Here is a 21,110-nt window from a genome sequence, read left to right as displayed (position 1 = left end):
GGAATATATTACTCTTTCTTCCCTTGTTTCCCACCCCACCCAAATAAAGACTAATATATAACCTCCCTTGCTTTGTGTGGCCTTCAGGAGTGCCATCTTACTTCTCCCTTATTCTGAGATAGATGCATCGATACATAGCTAGATTTTTGCAGCAGGCTTGAAGTGTTTCCTCAGACAGATGCTCTGTTACATGAGAACAATGCGATCTTTGGACGAAAGGAAGGGTGCCCTTTTCCATGTTTACAGAGAGAGGTGGCGAGTTGCTTAGTCAAGGCTGTCAGCTTGATGCCAGTACATTGTTCCTTGCATTGAACTGGTGCCTTGAGATGAACAGCTAAGGAAGCAGGAGGTTGCAGGGGCACTGGAAGGATCTAAGAGGTCAGTTATGGAAGGATTTGGTAGAAGCTGTCTCACAAATCTTCTTCTATGTCTGATTTCTGGCAGGGAGTCCAGAAAATTCCTTCCTGATAATTTCGTTAACTGTGAAATAAAAGAAAGAGGAAGAAATGTTAAGAGCACTTCAAAGTCACGGGAAGTAAAAGCAGTCCTTGGGCAGTCTGCTGTTAATTCAGAACATCCTCTCTCTATTCTTACTGTAACTTCGTGATTAAAACTAAAAAAAAACGTCGGCCGAATAATCCATGCCACACACTTTTGTTAAGCAAGAGGGAAGGAGAGGAGAGAGGGGGCTGAGGTGGTGTTCGGCATGCTTCAAGTGCCACAGAAACACAACCGGCAACCTGTTCCATGTCCCCGGCACACACTGCATCCCCTGCGTAGCACAGCCCTCTGTCACAGACAGCTCCTTCATCCGGGCAAACTGAAACCAAGGTGTAAGCATCTCAACACGGTAACATTTCTGTCTAGGATGAAATCAGAATATTCTGAATAGACAAGGGCCTGACTTGGAGGAAATAAAGTGGGTAGTGCTGAACAGACAGAGGCTGCAATTCAGCTGTTGGCTTTTTTGTGTTTCTTTTCTTTTGAAACACCACCGGTGCCTCTATTTGGTCCACACTTTTGTTCTAGTTTGTTTGCAGACTGCAGCAGAAACAAATTTCAATGCACTGCTCTAACAGTCTGAGAGGCTGGGACAGGTTTGCCAGTAAGGCTCAACAGAAGGCACCGAATCACTTCATTCTCTGTGTAAAACAACCTGAACAACAGTGCCAGGTCCCTCGTAGCACAACCTTTCTATCTAGGCAGCGACTTTGTTAGGAGAGACCTAGAAGATGAGTGCTTTGATGCAAAACTCTGGAACTGCCTGCTTTGGGACTCTGTTTCCATGCAGCTCCTCAGTGCTGCATTCACTGGGGGGATCCTCCATCTGGAAACTGCTTATTTTCTCTAATAAATTTGTCAAAAAAAAAAAAAAAAAAAAAGCCAAATTTTCTAAGGCTTCAGACTCCAAATCTAAATTATTTTTCCCATTGTTATTTCGATGCTAAGCCACAGACTAATTCAAAACAAAGCAACTCCTGACCCAAGCTGACTGACAGGTATGCAGCTGTAAGACTCCACAGTTCTACAAATAAACAAGAAACGTTTATGAGAAGTGGCAGTTTATCGCTATTATAATACTGTGCCCAATCTCTGGCTATCTCTGGGAGAGCACATGCAATAATTTTTAAGAGGTATGGCTATTAGTTTGAAATCTCTCTATAAGCAGTGGAACTTATCCCAGAAAAGCATAAAATATCTGCTTAATGCGAAGCTCCACGCTGTCGCTGTACAGCGCCGCTGCGGCTGCCTGCACTCCTCACGGGCTAAGAGCTGCCCTGGTCCCTGCTGCGTGCTGTGACACAAGGACGGCCCTTTCCACCCTCCGAGCTCAAAAATCCCTGTGCAAACAGCCTGGATTTCAGCTCTTCTTTCTCACTGCAGCCAGGAGACGCCTGATTCCAACCAGTCGGTGCCTGCTGCAGAGCACACGTGCCAAGAACAGCCTGCCCTCTCCTGCTGCCCAGCTTTCTGCTCCGCCCCAGCCGGCGGGGTGCAGCCGCGCGCACGAAGCACATCACAGCCGCGCTCGGTGTGCTGCAGTGCCAGCAAGCAACCAGAGGGAGGTGAGGTTGGTCTACTTTCAGGCCGAGCCCTGCTGCGGCTCAGTCAGAAGAGCTTCCTGTTTGCTCTACCCAGGAAATGAGAGGAGCAGGTCTTCAATGGAAATTTTTCAGCGTCTCAGCTAAAAATAGCAGTGAGGTAAAAGAAGTGGGCACCCACTCTCACAGGGTCATTTCCTTTCTAAAAACGAGTGGGCTGAGACTGCAGGGCAATTTATTTATTGACGTGCCAGCGTTCCAAAAATGCCGTGCAAGTTTCCTTTCTTCTAATGCAGCCACAACTAATGGAAACATCAGAGCCAACAGTCATCTTGGTCTAAGAAGGGTTAATGTCAGGTGAAGGAGCAGGTAATTAAATTGGCTTGCTACACCTTCTGTGGGGTCCCTTCTTGGTTCTGCTTCCCGGGCTGAGCGTGGTGTGAAGTGAAAGCAGCAGCAGCAGACCACGAGCCTGCTGAGGGCGGTCCAGCTCACAGCCCCAGGCAGCTGGGATGGTGCAGCGATGGGCTTACCCAGCCTGCGGGCTTCACTTTCCCTCCTGCGTGCTGCACTGGAGGTCAGCAGCAGGTTTTGTGGGCTGAGGTTATAGAGGGACAGCAATCTGAAAAGAGCTCCAGTTGCAGCAGGACGGTGTGGAATGCAAACTCTGTGGAAGTGCTGCAGGACCACGCTCAAGTGCACAGCTGGGTTCCCTCTGTGTGAGCTGCTGCAAGTTGCAAATTGGATTTTTGTTGTTTCTGAATGATTATCATTCAGTCCCTGTTATCAGTTGGCCTCAATGCCCTGTAGGCACCCTGAATTCCTGCTAAATCCATGTGGCACAGGGAAGGAGGGGCGGTTAAGGCTGGGCTGTGCTAGCGCTCCAAGGGAAGGCTGTGTAAATCCAGCAAGGAAAGTCCTGATTTACAACCAGAGCCCCTTAATCCAATGAATATATGCATGTTTGGAGAAATGGATTCCAAGACTGCTTGGAGTCACTACCACATAGTCTGGTGGCATCACTCATCTCAGATTTTGGGAGCACGTGGATCCAGACTGAGATGTAATCTCACTGACTTGGGTTTCAATAGCAGGGTAAACAAAATGAGCAAACTGAGATGTATCTGCACTTCAGAGGAAGCTGAGATCATGCACTGAACTTGCTATTCTGAGATCCCATAGATCTCCTTTCAGTAACATGGTTAAAATGTCTCTCAAGTGTAAGTTAGAATCACGGAATTGCTTGGGTTGGAAGGGACTTTAAAGCCCATCCATCCAGTTCCAACCTCTTGCCACAGGCTGGCAGCCACTGACCAGATCAGGCTGCCTAGGGCCCCATCCAGCCTGGCCTTGAATGCCTCCAGGGATGGGGCATCCACAGCTTCTCTGGGCAGCTGTGGCAGGGCCTCACTACCCTCTGAGTAAATAATTTCCTCTTTACACATAACCTAAACCTCCTCTCTTTTACTTAAAAACTGTTCCCCCTTGTCCTAAGCACTCAGCTTTGATGGGTTAGAGTCAGTCTCTCAGGCTCCAGTCCTCAGAGATGTTTAAGACTCTAATTTGCATCTTCTCAGATAGAAATCTGGAGAGTATTCACTTGTGGGATGATAGTGGGTTGTATTAAATCCGAGCTTCGACTAGTAGTCCAGAGACAGAGAAAAGTCTCCAATTTTAGTTGGCAACGAGTCAGGCTCCTTGTAATTGATTATACATGCACACACACTCATATGCATGCGTGCACACACACACATCCACAAACACATTGCAATAACAACTTTACTGTGTCATTCCACACATGTGTCTGGAATAACACCAGTGGAGGCAACGCTGTCACTGCACTGTATCCGTGGCAGCGTCTGGGGTCTTAGGATCCTGCAGCAGTGAGGGTCCCATCAGGGGCAAAGCTGACCTCCATGGGTTCCACCCTGCACCACATTGCTGGGCAGCGATCCCAGCTATTCCACATTTGCTCTGCTAATACAGCCAGGCAGCGTTTCACACGCGTGCGGCACGAGACACGTGCAGAAGGCCTGATGGCGTTTCAGGGACCGGAAAGTTGAACCCTGAGCTTTTAGCGTGCCATGGAGACAAACCACGTCCTAGCTGCCGCCTGGGAGCAGCAGGATGCTTCAGCCCCGCATGCGCAGCCCCATCTCTCCTTCCCTGCCCACCAAGGCCCAGCTAATTCAGGACAGCTCCGTGGTACGCATGTGGGGAAGAAAAAGAATGAGAAAAAAATTAAATCAAGTGAGATTTTAAACTCTCTAAGCCAAATAAAAAGGGGCATGACTTTTTAATTGAAAAAATAAATAAATAAAGGTTAGGAGAAACACACAGCTGGAGAAAAGGCAGAAAAATACCAATTACCTTTCTTTTTGATTGCTTGGATCAAAGATCAGTCATTCTTTTTCATATAATGTTTTGTATCCAGCTAAGGTGTGTATCTATCAGCTCTGAAAAAGATTTGCAAAACCATTTTTGAGAAAAAAAAGTAACCTTTGACCTATGTTGCAAGGCCAAATGCTAGCGTTCAGCTACTCTTTCATTCAGTGTTTTAATTTATCAAAAGGACATTTCAGCATTTACAATACATAAGGCAGAACTTAACCGCTGACCTTTCTGTTTGCTCAGATCCAGCACGAGGTTTTACCTTTTTTCCCCTCTTTTCTCAACTGATATTATCTAAAAATAAGTATGCAAAAAAATACAGACCTGCACTGATCACAATACAGAAGAGCAATGCTGGCAGTTTGGCCCGAGGCCTCAGGAGTGCAGGAGGTCGGAGCGTCTCCTAAGCCAAGTCAGAGAGCAGTCGCTGCCTTTGGCAAAACTCACTGATGGGATCGTCCTCGTGGCCCCAATAAAACGTGACACATTTATGCCAGACCAAAAGTCAGTCCCTTCTTTCAAATAAGAGATCTAAGCACAGTGGCTGTGTAAATTAGACCTTGCTTTGACTGCAAGGAGCAGGACAGATATGCCTAAAGAAGTTAGGAGAGTTACGGTCTTTCCTTCAAACACAAATAAAAGCGATTTTTTTCTCATCAAGTGGCGATATTAAAAATTGCTTTTTTCTGTCTTGTCTTTTTAGATTTAAATTTATCATGAAAGCATTTGGCACTTCATCCAAAACCACGTGGAAATTTAAAAAATATTCCAATAGTAAGGAGGAAAAAGTACATCTTAAGAAGTAAGCTAGTCTTGAGTGCAGGTCTCAGATGTGTCTTTGCTGCTGGATTTCAGGTGACTATATATAGAAGAGAAATATTTTAGTTGGCTCTCTCAGACTGTGCAGCCACGTATCAAACACTGGAACCCACCACGCAGTACACAGCCTATTTTGTACTCTGCATCCTGGAAAATCAGCCTCTGCACATGTAAGAAGAGCAACTAATTGACTGGTAAATACAAGCTTAGGTGTATCGGGCAAAGGAGCCCAAATCCTACAAACTGGGGAAAAAAGGAGGGTGGGGAGGTGTCTTCATAAATCAATAGCAATGAAAGGCTTTTTCTGGAAAACTGGGACGTATAACGGCCAAGGGGTGCTCAGCTGTGAGGTTTAACTTTCATTACGTGTCTGCCACTCCAAAGGTTTTCATTCCTTATTAAAATGATGTCAGTAGAAGCATCCTGGAACTTTTTTGTCCTGTTTACAATCTGATATCTGTGTAAACTATCAACTGCTTTAGCACAATCTGGCTCAACAGCAATCGTGCCATCTCTGTTACTTATGAAGATGGAAGAAGTTGGAAGAAGTTAGTGATACCAAACTAAGATGGCTCCAAATTGATTTGAGTCTTACGATGGATGCATGCTGCGAGAGTTTCAATAGACTCAAAACTCATCGGCATCTTTCCATGAATTTAACATTATGATATAGATATCTAAAAACAGAAATCTAAATAACAGAAAACAGAATCTAAATAAAATACATACTTTTGGCTGAAGCCTGTCTGAACTGAAATTAACAGCTAAACTCTCTGTGATTTGCAGGATCTAGATCGCACTCATAACATTCGAAAATCCTTCCCTGATATTTCAGTGTGGTTCCAGAATGAGATGCTGCAGCAGAAATGCTGAGTCTCGGCCTGAAGCAGTGATGGAGCACCTGGTGGGAAGGCAGGGCCTGACCAGGGGAGCTCAGCTGCATGAAATTCACTGAGTGATGGAAGGGCTGGAGCCAGGATCCACCCCTCAGCAGCCCTCATTTAAGGGTTGGCAGTAGAGGTAAGAGGATCTCACAGGAGATCCCTGCATCCTGGAGGCTTTCCAAAGGTAAGCAGTTTTTCTTCCTTTGTTTCTGTGTCTACAGCTGCTGTATTTGGGCTTGTTCTCATTTGCTGAAGCCCAGGGTTGTGCCGCTTTGCTATTATTGCTTTGCTTTTCACATTATAGTGTTACAGATGCAAAAAGATCAGTATCTATGATACCCTAAATCTTTAACAGGAAGTTGGGTGCATCTGCAGCAAAAGAGCATTTAGCATTTCTGCTAAAAATAACCACCCAGTGTCCTAAATGCACTGTACACCAGGAATATCAAGAAGGAAATACTCAGTGCACAGGTCTGTCTGTGGCACCACCCCAGAGATCTTACGGACTTTGAGTGCTTTCACGGTACGGTTTCTTTTCCAGAAAAGATCAAAAGCCAATTGCTGTGCTATGTCTGTGTTAAAACTGAGCAAAAAGCATGACCTAGTGGTTAGTACGTGGTGGGACAGCAGGACTTTACTGCTGGGAGCGTTGCAGTGCCCCCATCTTGCTGTAGGGCCCTGGTCATTCCCAGCATACTCCCAGAGGATCAGATCTAGTCCAGGTCTACTTGAGGCTGAAGGATGCAAGAAGACTGTAAAGGTCACACTTAGAACTTAAATACCTCATGCCTTGCTAACAGAAAAAAGAGCTTGAAGTGATGATGACCTGCACAGAATGAGCCTACACTGAGTGTGTGGACATAGCAGAGAGTGTTAAAGGATGTTCTAAAGCCCTTAGGTAGCTTGAATCCCAATCTACAAAAGGCATGAGGTGCTGAGCTCGCTGAGCTCCCTGAACATCCTAGTAGGCACCAATGTAAGACACCAACATAACATCTTCAAACCCATAATCGTCAATCAAGACTGGAGCGCTCAGTATCTCTAAAAAACTTAATTTTGAGTATTTCAAAGAATGATAGAACCATAGAACGGTTTGGCTTGGAAGGGACCTTTACGATCATGTAGTTCCACCTCCCTGCCATAGGCAGGGACACCTCCCTCTAGACCAGGCTGCTCACAGCCCTATCCAGGCTGAATTTCTATTAGGATGATCAAAGTTGAACCAACCAAGAGCACTTCAAAAATCATTATGTATTCTGACTTCATTTTATGGCACCCAAAGGCAGCAGAGTGAGGAGCAGCCCTCACCCTGGGGATGCTGTGTCTTGGGGATGCTGAGTACTGCTGGGAGAAGCAGGCAGCTACTGCAGGACCACAGGCAGCCCGAGAGTCCTTTCAGACAGGCATCCCTCTGTGTTTGCTTATTCACACATAACCCTGGGCAGAAATTGTTACTCTGCAAACTGCTCCCTCCAGGAAATTTTTCCTCAGCAACACAAAGCAAAGTGGGGTGCATGGGTGGAGTTAATGGGAAATCCGTGCTGCTCTCCCTGCACCACGTGCCATGCATTGAGCTGTAGGGTGCCCCTCTTGTTCTGCCATGCTTCACTTCAGCTTGTTACACAAATAGTTACAATCTTGCAAATCAGTAATAAATTGCACCTGAACCTGTAAGTGATTAGTTAAAAAAAAATCACTATACTTCCCTGGCCAAAGGACTTTCACACAATTAATCAGTAAGAAGAGAACTGGGTGTTAACGGGTTGTTGAATTCCTTGCTAGACCAGTTTATGGAGACCCCTATAATAAAGGAGCTGAAACCAGAAGTGCAAAAAGTGCACAAATGATACACTGTCCTGGAGGAACAGGTGCCGAGCGTTGTGTTATGGTGAGCTGAAGGGACTGTAAGGTTCATCAGGTGCCATGTTGGTTTCTGCTGTTAATTCAATGGAATCCCTGTGCCAATCTATTAGAAACCATGGAGCTGAGCTTTCTGGGCAGCGTCTCCAGGGAGCGGGTTGTGATATTGTAGGACATATGCACACAACGCCCCGGCTCTCTCATTCCAGTGTTGTGGACTGGAGCAGCAAGAGAAAGAACTAATCGTGCTCCTGAGTGTGATTTCCTGTTTGCTTGATGGATTTCAGTACCCAAATATCTTTGTTTTTAATCTGAAGATAGTAAGATAGGTGCAAACCCTGTTTACATTATGGAGGAAGAATCTGTACCAGCTGGCTATGAGAAAAGTACACCTCCAGGTATTAAATTTGCTAGAAGGATGATAGATATTCTGTTTAGTTCCTAGGTCAACCCTTTGTCTGCTCAGTCACTAAGTAAAGCACCACGGGGCTGGAGCAGGGCTGACAGCTTTGTGCAGCTCTTCTGTGTCAGCAGCCACTTTGGGAAGCGTACCTTGAAAGTGGAAAACTAGATCAGCCTGGGTGTGATGAGGAACTCCAGGCCACCGTGGGTTTGGTTTGTAGTAGCTTTCCATAACAAAGTCTTTTTTTAACTGACTTTCTTTCTGCTCACATATATTTAGATATGACTTTCATTCTGCAGTACTCCAATGCCAGAGAGTTTTGGCTGAAATCATAAGGGAAGGACACGTGTTTGAGTCATGCAGTTGGCTCTCTAGTTGATAGTAAGTTACTGAGAAAAGATGAAGTTTTATTTAGTTTTAGTTAACGTGCAGTGAAACCGAGCAAAATATTCCAAGCAGAAGGCTCACATCATAAATAAATAAACAAAAACTGATACCAGAAGGAGATGAAGTTCATTTTCTTAAACAACGCTAGTTGGCAAAAGAAATACAGAAATACTACGCTGATGGACTGAGCCTTAAGAAATAGCAGGCAGCAGTCTCTGCTTGCTCACTCTGTGGCTGCTGCGGAGCTCCAGGCTGAGCTGTGCTCACATCTACTTCTGTCTGCGCACGCTGGACCTGAATTTGCTACACAACTGCTGAGGAAAGCAATGCCACTCGGTACTAACAGACATTTCTTCTAGATTAAAAGCAGCAAAACCAAAGGAGCTTGGTGATGAGTTTTTCCTACAGCAGCTTGCGCCTCATGGTCTGAACACCAATGAAATCTTCAGATACTACAGTGCCTCTAAATAGCAACTGCTGGCAGGAAAGGCACGCAAGCAATAGCGCTGCTTATTCACATGTCACTTTGCAGTTTCATCATTCTCCTAGATTTAACCTATTTACTGAGAGGTGATGTGAGTCATTCAGTGAAACGTTTAAAAAAAAAAAAAAAAATGGATGGGAGAAAGCTGGGTTTTTTTAACAGGAAATAAATGGGGGGGTAGGAACTGAAGAGCAGTTTCAGTGTGGTCAGGATTAGCTGAAAGTAACAGGAATAGGCAGTGCTGCTGCTTTTCATATTTCTGTCATAAAGGAACTTCCAGAACAAATATTTAATTGAAGGGAAACGAGCCATTTAACAAATATTTAATTGAGGGGAAACAAACTGCGCTACCCTTCCCTTCAGGCAGTTTTGTAGAGAACAAACAGTCAATAATGTAATTATTTTCCTCCCTTGAGCACTAGTGCTTATGTCTGTTAATCCAGAGAACTACTCACTGGCTCTGATTCTCTGGCACCTTATCTTTGGTGTGTCTTAACTTTGCAGAGTTTGTGGATACTTGCAGAATCTGCTTCTGTCCAGCAAACCAGGTTTCCCTGTGAACGTGTCTGAATGTTGAAGCTGGTTCTAAGAAGAAAATAGCAGAAAACCACTGTCCCAAGGTAGCAGGAGAGATGCACACGTGGCCTATGAACAATTTTGAGAGGCACTAAGCTTTCCTATGCAACAAGCATGCAAATATCCTTCTGTTTGCAATTACTTTGCTTTCACCTTTCACAAACCACTTAGGAACACTAAGTGTGAAGAAGGCTTATGTTTATGTACCTTATTTTAACGAGGATTTTTGGGCAGTAGGAACCCTTAGTGAAAAACACCGAGAATGGGAGCATGAAATTACTTTTATGTACTACTACATATTACATATTTTTCTATCACAACTCCACATCCTTCAGCAAGTGCCTGCTTGGAGGCAGGACCTTCTCCCTTTGCATCAAAGGGTGAGTTCTGTTCAGAGCATTGCTTTGCAAGAGTTAGAATGGTGTGGGCATGGCCAGAGGTTGGGGGGTCTTTGTGACAGTGCTCCAGGACAACAGAACAAATAACTTTTTAAAGCTACCAGTCCCCAGTTCACTGGGAAGACCATTCAATATATTTAAGTGGTTACTGACAGTGTTACAATTCACATAACAGTGTTAAGTAGGTGCCACACACCAGACGCTGCCTGTCTGCACACATCCATCTGTTAGCTTTTATTTTGGGCTTTGACTGCAAGCCCTGAGAGGCAGAACTTTTTCTCCATTGGATCAAGGCAGCGTATGTCACAAGGGAGATCTCAGCCATGAGGGGTTTTTACCATACCAAAATCTAATAATAAAAATAATAGCTAATACTGTGGAGTGTATGCGCAGTTCAGACTGTGATGAGTTGAGAGGGAGAAGTAATTTTAAGAAACACCTATAACTAAAAGGAGTGCAGAAGAGTATGTGGAGCAGACGCTGTAACTGACTTTGCATCTCACCTCAAGGCCAGGAGCCTCTGACGGGAAATAGCCTGAGAGCATCAGAAAAATGTGTCTGCATCATCCATAGACTTACAACTTTCAATCTGAGTCAACAGTGTGAATGATAAAATTTTTGTTTTCAGTATGAAAAGAAAAGAAGGAGAAGAGGAGAACAGAGGGGTTATAAGTTACCAGAGAAACTCAGAGAACTGAGTTTTTCCGTATCCATATGTTGTTGAAGTGATTATCTTCAGTTGAAGTGCAGCCAGGGCTATTCCTATTCTCATCACAATAACCTACACTTGTTCAAAAATGAGCCCTCAGTTATCTGCAGACCTCCATCCTAATTCTAGATCAAGCTGTAGGAACAACCACCCAAAGAAACTGCCCTAGGGAATCCTTCCCAGGATCTAATGAGCCATCCCAAATTTTCCAATTGTGAGGTCTCTGAGCTGTGTGCATTCTCGCACAGCCCAGGCAGGATGCAAAATGCTTTGCTCAAATGCAACATCTCAGGAGCATGCTGCAAGTACCTAGCAAGTCTGTCCTAATCCCTTCCAAGTTCTCATCAGCTGTATGACAACATTCTCCTCTATACACGAGTTTGCACAGCCAGCTCACGAGCTCTGCATCTGTAGCTCATATTGAACCTATTAGTTTGCATTTAACCACCCATTGCTACACTTCCTGGGTGAATTCCAAGCCAAAGACGAAGGCTTTGGAACCACACTATGATAAAACACCCTCTTGCCTAAAATAAAGATAAAACTTTCTTATGTGCGATGTGATCTCATCGGACTACAGAACACATTCAAAAGCAATTGGCAGGCCATTCCTTCAGCTAGGAAGAACACAGACTGAATGGGAACACTGTCTTGCAGTTGGCGAACTAGCCACAGACAGCTGGAAGACACAGCAGTAGCAAATCTGAAGGCCAAGATCACTGCATGTCTTTCTGAGTGGTCTCAGAAGGACGGTGACTGCCAACATGAATGAAATGCCCCAGCTAATACACACACAGCGTAATGAAACCATATGAAGCCACTGTTATCTTCTGAAAGGCCAGATCTGAAAAGGTATTTTGGTAGCTTACTCTCAACTAAATCCCTGTGGATGAGATATCTGCCCAATTAAAAAAAATACACAAAGACACAAAGAGACATCACCTCTCAGAATCTGGCCTGGGATGTACTGGCATTTCCCTGGCACAGAAGGTAGAAAAAAGTTTGGCAACCAACAACAAAGGGAGTCTTACAAAAGGAATCAGGGTTTGTCTTTTGGGATACCCAGAGGTGGGAAGGTGCAAGGACTGATTTGTTGGTGGGGTGGTCGTGCTGCCTCCTGCATCACCATGAGGAGGGCTCACAGTGCATCTGTGCAGCATCATGATGTGACCTTCCTGCTGCCATCACTCAGTGACACTGCATCATGCTGCCAGCCTGAGCCCAGCATCAGGAAAACTCACAGGTACTCAGTAAAGGAGAGAGAAGATGTTATGTGCTACAAAAACACCCCCTCAAGAGACCTAAAAATGAAAATGTTCTACTCAAGAGGTTGCGTCCTCCCCCTTTGCAGCCAAGAAGATAAATCTTGTTCAAGTTTAAGCAGGAAAAGCCAAGACCACTTCAGAACAGGCTCAGGCTGCAGTGGGTTCTGGAAGAAGGCAAAAGGAGCCTTGCAGAGCTGACAACTGCCCCAAACATGCTGACAGCCCTGGGAGCAGTTCCAGCCCATGGCCCAGCCAGGTGCCAGCATCCCTGAGGAGCTGTGGGCATGGAGGCTGCTCCCCTGCTTGCTGGTGACACTGTGGGCTATCTTCCCCAGGTACGGCTTCAAACAGCACTGAGAAGAAAAGCACAGCTCATACTTCGGCTGTAAATGACCACTGTATTAGCAATAGCCAGCTGAGGCTGCAGGGAGGGTTTGGTCACTGCTGACCCTGCCTGAGATTGGAAGGGGCTGAAGATACAAAGGCCTGCAGCCTTGTGTCTGCAGACAGAAGCAGTTTTCATGGTTCCAAGGGCTGGCCATCTCTAGTGAGGGGATTTCCCCTCCCCCAAAAGGGGCACCCCAGAAATACCCCCTGACTGCCTTTCTTGTTCACTGCATGTGCAAGGCACTTGATCTGGCCCCACTGCTGCACAGGGGCAGCATCAGAACAGGGAGAGAATAACATGAGAGTGGTTTCTTTGGTTGTGCTTTTTTCTTTTTTTTTAATTCTGTAATGTCATCTGCATCCAGCTGTTAGTATTTTGGAAATCGGATGGGTTTTGTTTTCCTTGCATGGTTCAGCATGGCTGATGCTCCAGCTGCAAAACCTCAGTGAGCCTGCTTAAAGTGGGACAGCCCATGTCCTGGCCAGAACCTTCCCCCCTTGGCGTCCTGGGGGCAGCTTCCTCATCACCCTTCTGGGAACTCCATCATAACCTCACCAGAGGAGAGTGTGGTGGTCAAGACCTGCACAAACAGGCATCTACAGTAAATAATGTGGCAGAGAAAACATCTTAGTTGCAGCCAACTGCATCATCTTGACTCCAACATGCTCCAACTGCTTGTTCTGAAAGTATGGCAATGCCTACACCAGTGCCTTAAAGGGTAGGAGAGAGCACTGAGGCTTACCTCCAAGGAAAGAACTTTTAACGGGGTTTACAGTGATTAAGTGTGGTTAACAGATAGGGCTTTACTTCTTAAACCACTCCTCCATTTGACAGCTGAATCCCAAGTCTCCAGTTCTTGTCCTCACAACTCTAATTCCATACCCAGTAAATTGGACAAAATCACCCAGGACTGAACAGTCAGACAGAACCACTGCTCAGTGCAAACTGGCACTGCCGAGGGAACCAATGATAGGTGATAACAACCCCAGTGAGCTATAAAAGAAAGCATGAGCTCTACAGAAGTGCATTTGTTGCAGAAGGGATGTTGAGAAGAATGCCAGGGAAGGGCTTGATGGAGGGTTTACAGCAGGGAGGGAGAAAAGGGAAGGATGGAGGGGCAGGGAGCTGGGATTCTGGACACAGCTCCTTGGCCACTCACACCCATGGGGGCTACAAAAGTCAGCACAATCCGACACAACAGTGTGAAATACTGGGAAAAGAGCAAAGAAAAAGACCAAAGTCTGTGGGGAAAAGGAGCAGACAAAACCCTCTTTAGAGAATCCCAGATTCCTGCAGATGATAAGTGTATAATAGCTGAAGATACACAAAGCTGCAAAGTAAATGCACAAACATACAGTGTGGGCTGCTTGGAAGGTCACTAAACCAGAGGAGAAGGGATTAATTTCCCCTTTTACCTGGAAACAAAAATAAACCAAGAAAACAAAATAATCACACTATCTCTTTAAAGGGTTGGAAAAAAACCATCTGAGAAGGGGGGAGACTGGGAACGCCTTGCTGAAGGCCTGCTCTTCTCCACCCCCAGCAGCAGCACCTCGTGTGTCTGTTACCAGGCTGCTGGATGCATGCACAGTGTGGGAGAGGCGGGCTGAGGAGCAAGAGGATGTGAAGTTTGCTGTGCTGTCCAGAAGACGAAAACACTAGTGCTGTTTATAGAGGGAAACCCAATTCGTCAGCCCAAATGAATTCCTGTGCTAATCCATGCAAGCTTCATGTTTTCCACCAGCCCCAGCCACTGTAAAGACTATCTTTAGGAGGCACAGTGTGTTTGGAAAGGAGCAGCTGGAAAGAGGGGACGCTTATGCCATCTTGGAAGGCTTTCTGGTATGGAAAAAGAGGAATGCTCTCTTGGGTCTCCCCACAAAATTAAAGCATCTTCATCCAGAGCAAAACGGTGCCAAGCACAACAAACAAAAGCGGCTTTCCCCAATTCTCCTGGGCAGCCTCACTGCAGGGTTCACAATGGTTTCCATAGAACTTGTTTTGCTATCAAAACAAATTCCATCCATCCAGGCATGATGGTGCGCACTGCTTTCTGAAGACGAGAAAGTTAATTTTCTCATTTCTTTGTCTGCCAAAGCATTTTTGCTTGTGTGCCACAGCCAGGGAGTCCCCGGACCACTGTGCATCTGCCGGCTGTGCATCAGCATCGAGTCCTGAACAGAGACATCCTCAGGAGGTTTTGGTGAGGACACACAACGAGCAGAGCGACCTCTGCAGTGAGGCTGAGGCAGACACAGCCCTTGGCTGACTGCTCCCATTCCTCAGCCCAGAGCCACCTGGGTGCAGTGTGGCCGTGTGTGGCAGCAGGAGGCTCCTGCCAGAGCCCAGCCATCGGCTGCACACATCTCTCATTGCATGCATGGGAGGAAATGAATGTCTTATACTGACCACAACTTGACAAAAGACTTGTAAGTATTACAGTCTAATTGGGATTAATGGCTACCTGGTTTGCACTGCTGGGGGACGCTGCCTATTGAGAATGCTGCACGCAGAAGAGGTTTCTTCCAGCCTTGTGCACAGCCACTCGCCCTTGATGGTGGTTTCTGAAGAGCAGAGATGCTGTTCTGCATGACAGAATTGGTCAGAGGAGCACTAAATCTGCTACTCCTCCAAGCCAGCCCTCCTCACTAACAGCCCTCTTGACTTGTCTGCTGGCTGATAGGACCTTGGTACTCATTCCAAGAAGGAAGACAGCACTCCATTCAAAGCCAACGCATATGTGTAAAGAAGAAACCAGATAAGGAAAAACTAATGTAATTTTAAAGAAAAAAGACACACAAGACATAGTGCAGTTAAAAACTATACATCTCAGAAGTCTTCTCTGACTTGCCCTGCTCCTCGTCTGATTTGAGCCATGCCAGTCTGCTCTGTGCACCTGCCCAGTGCCCACATTTTCAGACAATTGGCAGCCTTCAGCGAATATCAATTTGCACAAACACAGTTACTGCATATCCAAGGCCTTGAACTGAGGGACACACCTAAGCCAACAGGACAGCCAGACAGTGACCGTTAGCTACAGAAATGCCGAGACTTACTTTGGGCTGGGGGGGCTGGCCTGTGGCTCGTGTGACTGAAGCTCTGCACACAACATCTGAGGGCAGGAACCGCTCAGCACCAGCACCTCCATGGACACCTTCAGAGCCCACTCCCTCCACACAGGAATGGGAAACCCCAGGGGGCTGTGAGCATCCCCCGGGCAGCAGGAGGTGTCTGGCCGGACAGGAGAGCAGTGCCCGGTGCATCACTCTGCCTCCTCTGGCCCTGGGGCTACTAAGCCTCCTGGAGCTGCGCTCTGACAACATCTCCAATGCTGCATTGCTCATAATGACAGCTACTGAACCCAGGGGGGTTTAACTGTCACAATACTTTCACCATTGATTCCCCTTCTTTTGAAGTGGTTCCCCCCTCATTTAGTCATTCTCACTCTTTCCTAAGAAACTTAGAAACCACCTAAATAAATCAGCACCGATTGAGACACTGCAAATGTCATAAGAGTCATTCATGTGTCTCACTATTTGTCCTACGTTTGACTTGATTCATTCATGAATGATGAAGTCATTCATCATTAAGAAACTGCACCAAACCACACCACCATTTGGGAATCTTTGACTTGGCTCCCCTGGCACAGATAATCAGAGGGAATGATTGCAAGCTCATACTTGTCTAATTTAGTGCTTTTGCCCTGCTCCAAATTATCCTCTGCATGTTAAAAACAAAGGCTCAGCATCCTTGCACGAAGGAAGAGCACGTCAACACAGAAGCACTGAAAAAGGATGAAGCCACACAGTGTCACCTGGTTGTCCCTGCACAGCTGCGAGATCTCCCTGCCATGCGCTGCACCCTGGTGCACACCAGGTCTGCTGAGTACCTCCCTGCCACGAGCCAAAGCGTGCCCAGAGTGCAGGATGGGACGCCGTGCCCTGTTCTCCCCTGTCACACCTGCCAGTTATCCACGTGGGAAATTCTCCCTCAGATGCAAACCTATCACTCCAGTGTCCATGGGCAGAAGCCAATAACAGTCTTCTCACTAAATCTAGTTCGATGACACTTTCACTCTAAATACATGGTGTTTGTTCAGCTGAGGGCAGGCTTTAGTCCGTTTTGGAGTGCAAACAGTTTCCAAATTAAAAAACCACAAAAAGACGTGTCTTGATTAAAATGAGAACTGTGTGGATTAAGAGAACCTGCAGGGAGATGGAGAGTATTAGACCAGTTTCTCACTTAGTGAATTAGTGCTGCTCTGCTGAGTCACATGGGCAGCACCCCCAAAGTCCTTTGATCCTCACTGCTTTTGCTCTAGCTTATAGTAGCTGAAGATTTAACTCCTTTATATCTAATGTAATCCACTGCTTAAATCTATCTCAGGTCCAAGTTTTCAAAGTCAACGTTATCGAACCATGAGTCATGTGAATATAGAGAGATCGGAGTTTTAATTGCCAAGCAGACTGTGGTATTTGTAGCAGACACGCACCTATACTGAAGAATGGGACAGTTTCCAAAGCTGGGAATACTTGGATTTAGGTTTTTGCACAGACTCCTTTAAAGAGAGGATCCATCTGTGAAATTCACAGCTGGATATACGCCCAGACTTCTGTGCTTGCAAAATTGAAGCACGGGGACTTGGAGAGATGATTCAGACACAACTGCATTGTTTACACATTTTAGGCTGGCTTTTACCTTTCTCTGGCTTCTTCTCGGCAAACACAGAAAAAGTTATATTACAAAATGAAGGACTGTGACAGTTAGCAGCTGGCTGAACACTCACATTAGAAGCTAGTTGCCGGGAAGGGAACATTACAGTCTTCGAGCATTTGCTTTCTTTCTCCTATCTCTGACGTCCCTGCTGGCGTGACTACAGTTGTGGTGCTTGTTTTTCAGATCGCAGAAGCAGGAATGACCTATTAGGTCATTTAGTGCCTCCCATAGCCAATGCAGGGTTGTCTTGTGCATTTGTCCAGTCTGCTTTTACAATTCCTCGAACAGCGCACTGCATCCAAGCTAGAGCATACAAGTCTCTTGGAAACTGGTGAGTAACTAGCATTACAAAGTGACTGGGTACTGTAAGGCCATACCACCTTCTGCCGGGCCGAAAAGCTGCTCCTGCTGCTCAGAGTTTGTATAAGGACATTGCCTTTGATGGGAAATTCAGATGGTTTGTCCTTTTTATTTTAAATTGCTAGGCATCTATAAATAATGGTATTTTTTAAGAAGTGAAGTATGAAAAGCTAGTGGCAGAAAAATGAATTTTAAATTATTCACCAACAGTGTGATAATTCTTATGAGAGACAGAATAATTCTTGTGAGAGACAGAAAGCTACGTGGGCCACAGGTGCCCCAGCCACAGCAGCGCTGCTGGTGTGAAACATGCCGCTCTTCTGTAGCAGAAGGCTTTGCAACTGCCTTTCACTTTGCACCACAACCAGGCCGTGTATCTTCAAGATGGTTACTTTCTCCAGGCATCTCATTTCACAACAGTTAGAGTAAATGTGCAGTTGTTGTCCCAACCTTCCAATGCAATGGGGCTCTTTAGACCTGCCTGCAATATTTTGGAAGCGCAGTTTGAAAACTGCCTGAGCTGCCTGCACCCTGACCCACACAGCAGGATGGGAATCCTCCATTATACAGGCATTTCAGGGGAGAAAACATCTCTACTCTTTTCTCACTTTCGAGCATTCTTAACACTAACAGCATTCGTAACAAATGAAACTGTGAAAAGCATCAACACCAAACACAGGTGCTGAAGGCTTGTGAGTCATGCACCTAATAACCATGAGATTGGTTTAAAAATTGGGCAGTCAATCCCTGCTGCTTCCTTTTTGCCCGCCCGGAAGACCAAGACACGGTCATAGTTTTAATTTTGTTGTTGTTGCTTTTCTTGGATAAAACTTGAAAAGATCACTAAGAGAAAAAAATCTCGTAGTTTGCTGCAGCTGCCCACATAAGGACTTTAAATCACTATCAATATTCCAAGACTCACAATGAAATTACAAAGAACTAGCAAAACCTTTGAGCTGCCATGTGGACGCAATGCAGATGACTGGTTACACTTACAGCAATTACAGAGAATTGATCTTAAAGGGGAGACAACAGAATACACCATGAGGACAAAGCACACCTCGCTGCTGGTGTAGCTCCCAGGGGGAACAGTTCCCCCCAACAACACATCTTCATAATAAATGAATCCAGCACATTGCGTCATCTTTGCAGGAGCAGTGGCATCAGGATTCATTTTGAGGTGGTAAGCATGCAAAGCTGAGCTCGTGCAACCGTAACCCATGTGGGAATCCATTCTATGACATGGGCTGCAGCTACCTCTACAAGTCCAGCCAGCTGAGAGGCACTGGTGCTGCTGGTGAAACCCTTCCTGCACAGCCGTGGCCGTGCTGCTACAGAACCCTTCCGCAAAGCTGCTGGTGGTGCTTCCCACCTTGGCACCAGACGTGCTGATTGCAGCAGTTTTACACCAACAGAGCTGTGTCGATACAAGGGCTCTTACCATAATAGCTGTGTTAGCAAAAGAAAAAAATATCAGCCACCTCAACCAGCACAGTTATGTGGTAAGCTGCCTAAGACAAGCCTTGTGAAGGGTTTCCAGAAAGCGCTCCCCCAGTTCGATGCAAAATGGTAACTCTAGGAGTTAACCCGGCTTTGCACAGTTTTGTTATAAACCATTTCCTATCTTCACATTTCTCATTTCTAACAGCCTCCATTTAAAAAAAAAAAGTCATAACAGTTACAACGTTGACTGAACTGAAAGACTCTCTGTGCAGAACACTCAGTGTCACTCCTAGCTGACAGGAAGACCACTGACTCATTTTTCTTACACCCTGCTCTTGCTTTACGACAGCTTTGCTCTTTCTCTGCACTTTTTAGTGCTGTGCACTAGGAAACGAAGGTGTTTCTAACAACCACACCTGTTCTCAGAGACAGGCAATGTACCCCTGCCAGCAGTCAATCATTCAGTTCTATAAAGTGGATAGTATGCTTAGATATAAACAGTAAAAAAGAAAGTGAGTTTGCTGGAAAGAAAAAAAAGGAGAGAGCAGCTCTGCCATTCCTCCTGTAGGCACAAGTGAGCTGTGCCTTCACTGTCTCACTGCTACCCCTGTGCCTGCACACGGGGTCCTGGCAGCCTGGGATCCCTCAGGCCAGCTGCCGTTTTACCAGTGGCATTCTGCATCACCTTGGGCAAATCACTCAGCAGCTCCGTGCTCCACTTCATCTGTCTGAAGAGCAGGGGAGAAGCCTTGCCTGCTGCTTTCTGCAGTGGAATTATCTCAGTTTGTTAGTGTTCCTCTGCACTGAACGAATAATGTCACTGGACTGAAAAATGTGACTGTTGTTATCCCTTTAAACTGAAAGTGGATATAGTCTATTTTGGCAGATGTCTTCCAACAGATGGGTGTCTATGGTCTTTATAAGAGCTGTCTGCTGTCTGTGATTCAGACCGCCTAAGGAATGCCACGAGCGTGGAGCAAATGGACAGCAAGTCTGGGAAAGGACTTTATTGTGGTTTAGAAGCTCTCAACTCCTAAATGAATGAACAAGTTCTTTTTTTCAAGCGACTCTGCCAGCATTTCAAAACTATCACTGAGAATTGCTTGATGCCTTCTGAAAACTAGGGGCTTTCTGCTGATAACTGTCCACTGGTTAAGTCTTCAAACAGCAGCAAATCGTGTGGACCAGGGCTTAGAGCCTTGGTGCATCAGTTGCTGGTGGGACTCTGCCCATCGAGGCACCGAGTGAGCGTCCACACACCCATCCTGCACTGTCAGTTCTTGGCAGCTGTGCCCGTGGTCTCCTAATGGAGCCTGCATGTTCTTTTGAACAGGAAACGCTTTGTAACACAACTTGCCTGTGGGCATTTACTGCACCAATTACAGATTACTGAGCTTGAGAACAAAGAGGTGCCAGTGGAACTATGGTTTTAATCACTTGATTCATTTTCTTCCTTCCTCCACTGCTGATTTTAGATGTATGGGTTTTTCTTTTTCTCACTTTGTTTTCTTTTGCATGTTTTTAGGCAGCAGGACAGTCACTCACAAAGTCTACTGGGAGATGAGCGGCCTTGAAAAGGGGCTGAATTTTCAAACAGTGACATAACACAGGAGACCTGCTTCTTGATATGGCAATCTTTCTCCTTCCACCTTTTTGTTCTTTTTTCATATCACACCCAGCAAAGCAGGACTCTGGCATGTGACTGCAAGACTTCAGTCCTAATGTGAACAAACACAACAGCAGCAATCCAAAAATGAAGCATGCAGTGTGCTCTGTGAGTGGTGTAAGGTCCCAGCAGAGAACAGAAGATCTGGAATAAAGTCAGTCAGAGCATCAGGAACGAGTCTGATGAATACACAGCTTTGCTGGTGTGTTTGAGCAAAATGCTTCGGAGAATGAACATGCTTCACATTTGGTAAAACCCTGTCTGAGCAGAAATGACCACACCTTCTATGAAAAGTAGTTCTAATTAGAAACAGAGCATG

At 45.8% G+C, this 21,110-nt stretch overlaps 1 protein-coding gene across 1 annotated transcript in view; it reads right to left on the bottom strand.

The window, feature by feature from the left end:
• Positions 1 to 424: 424 nt before the first annotated feature.
• The window catches only part of NFATC2 (nuclear factor of activated T cells 2), a gene marked incomplete at both ends in the record, with an annotated part of 75,388 nt that continues 54,702 nt past the window's right edge, over positions 425 to 21,110 (bottom strand). The window contains one exon of the mRNA XM_079543226.1: positions 425 to 480. Coding sequence (XP_079399352.1) covers positions 425 to 480 — 56 coding nt within the window. The remainder of the gene's footprint in view (positions 481 to 21,110) is intronic.

The sequence above is a fragment of the Tetrao urogallus genome, assembly GCF_951394365.1.
Source record: "Tetrao urogallus genome assembly, chromosome: 16".
Lineage (NCBI taxonomy): Eukaryota > Metazoa > Chordata > Aves > Galliformes > Phasianidae > Tetrao > Tetrao urogallus.
The sequence above is the reverse complement of the archived record's forward strand: the minus strand, read 5'-3'. Positions and strand labels throughout refer to the sequence as shown.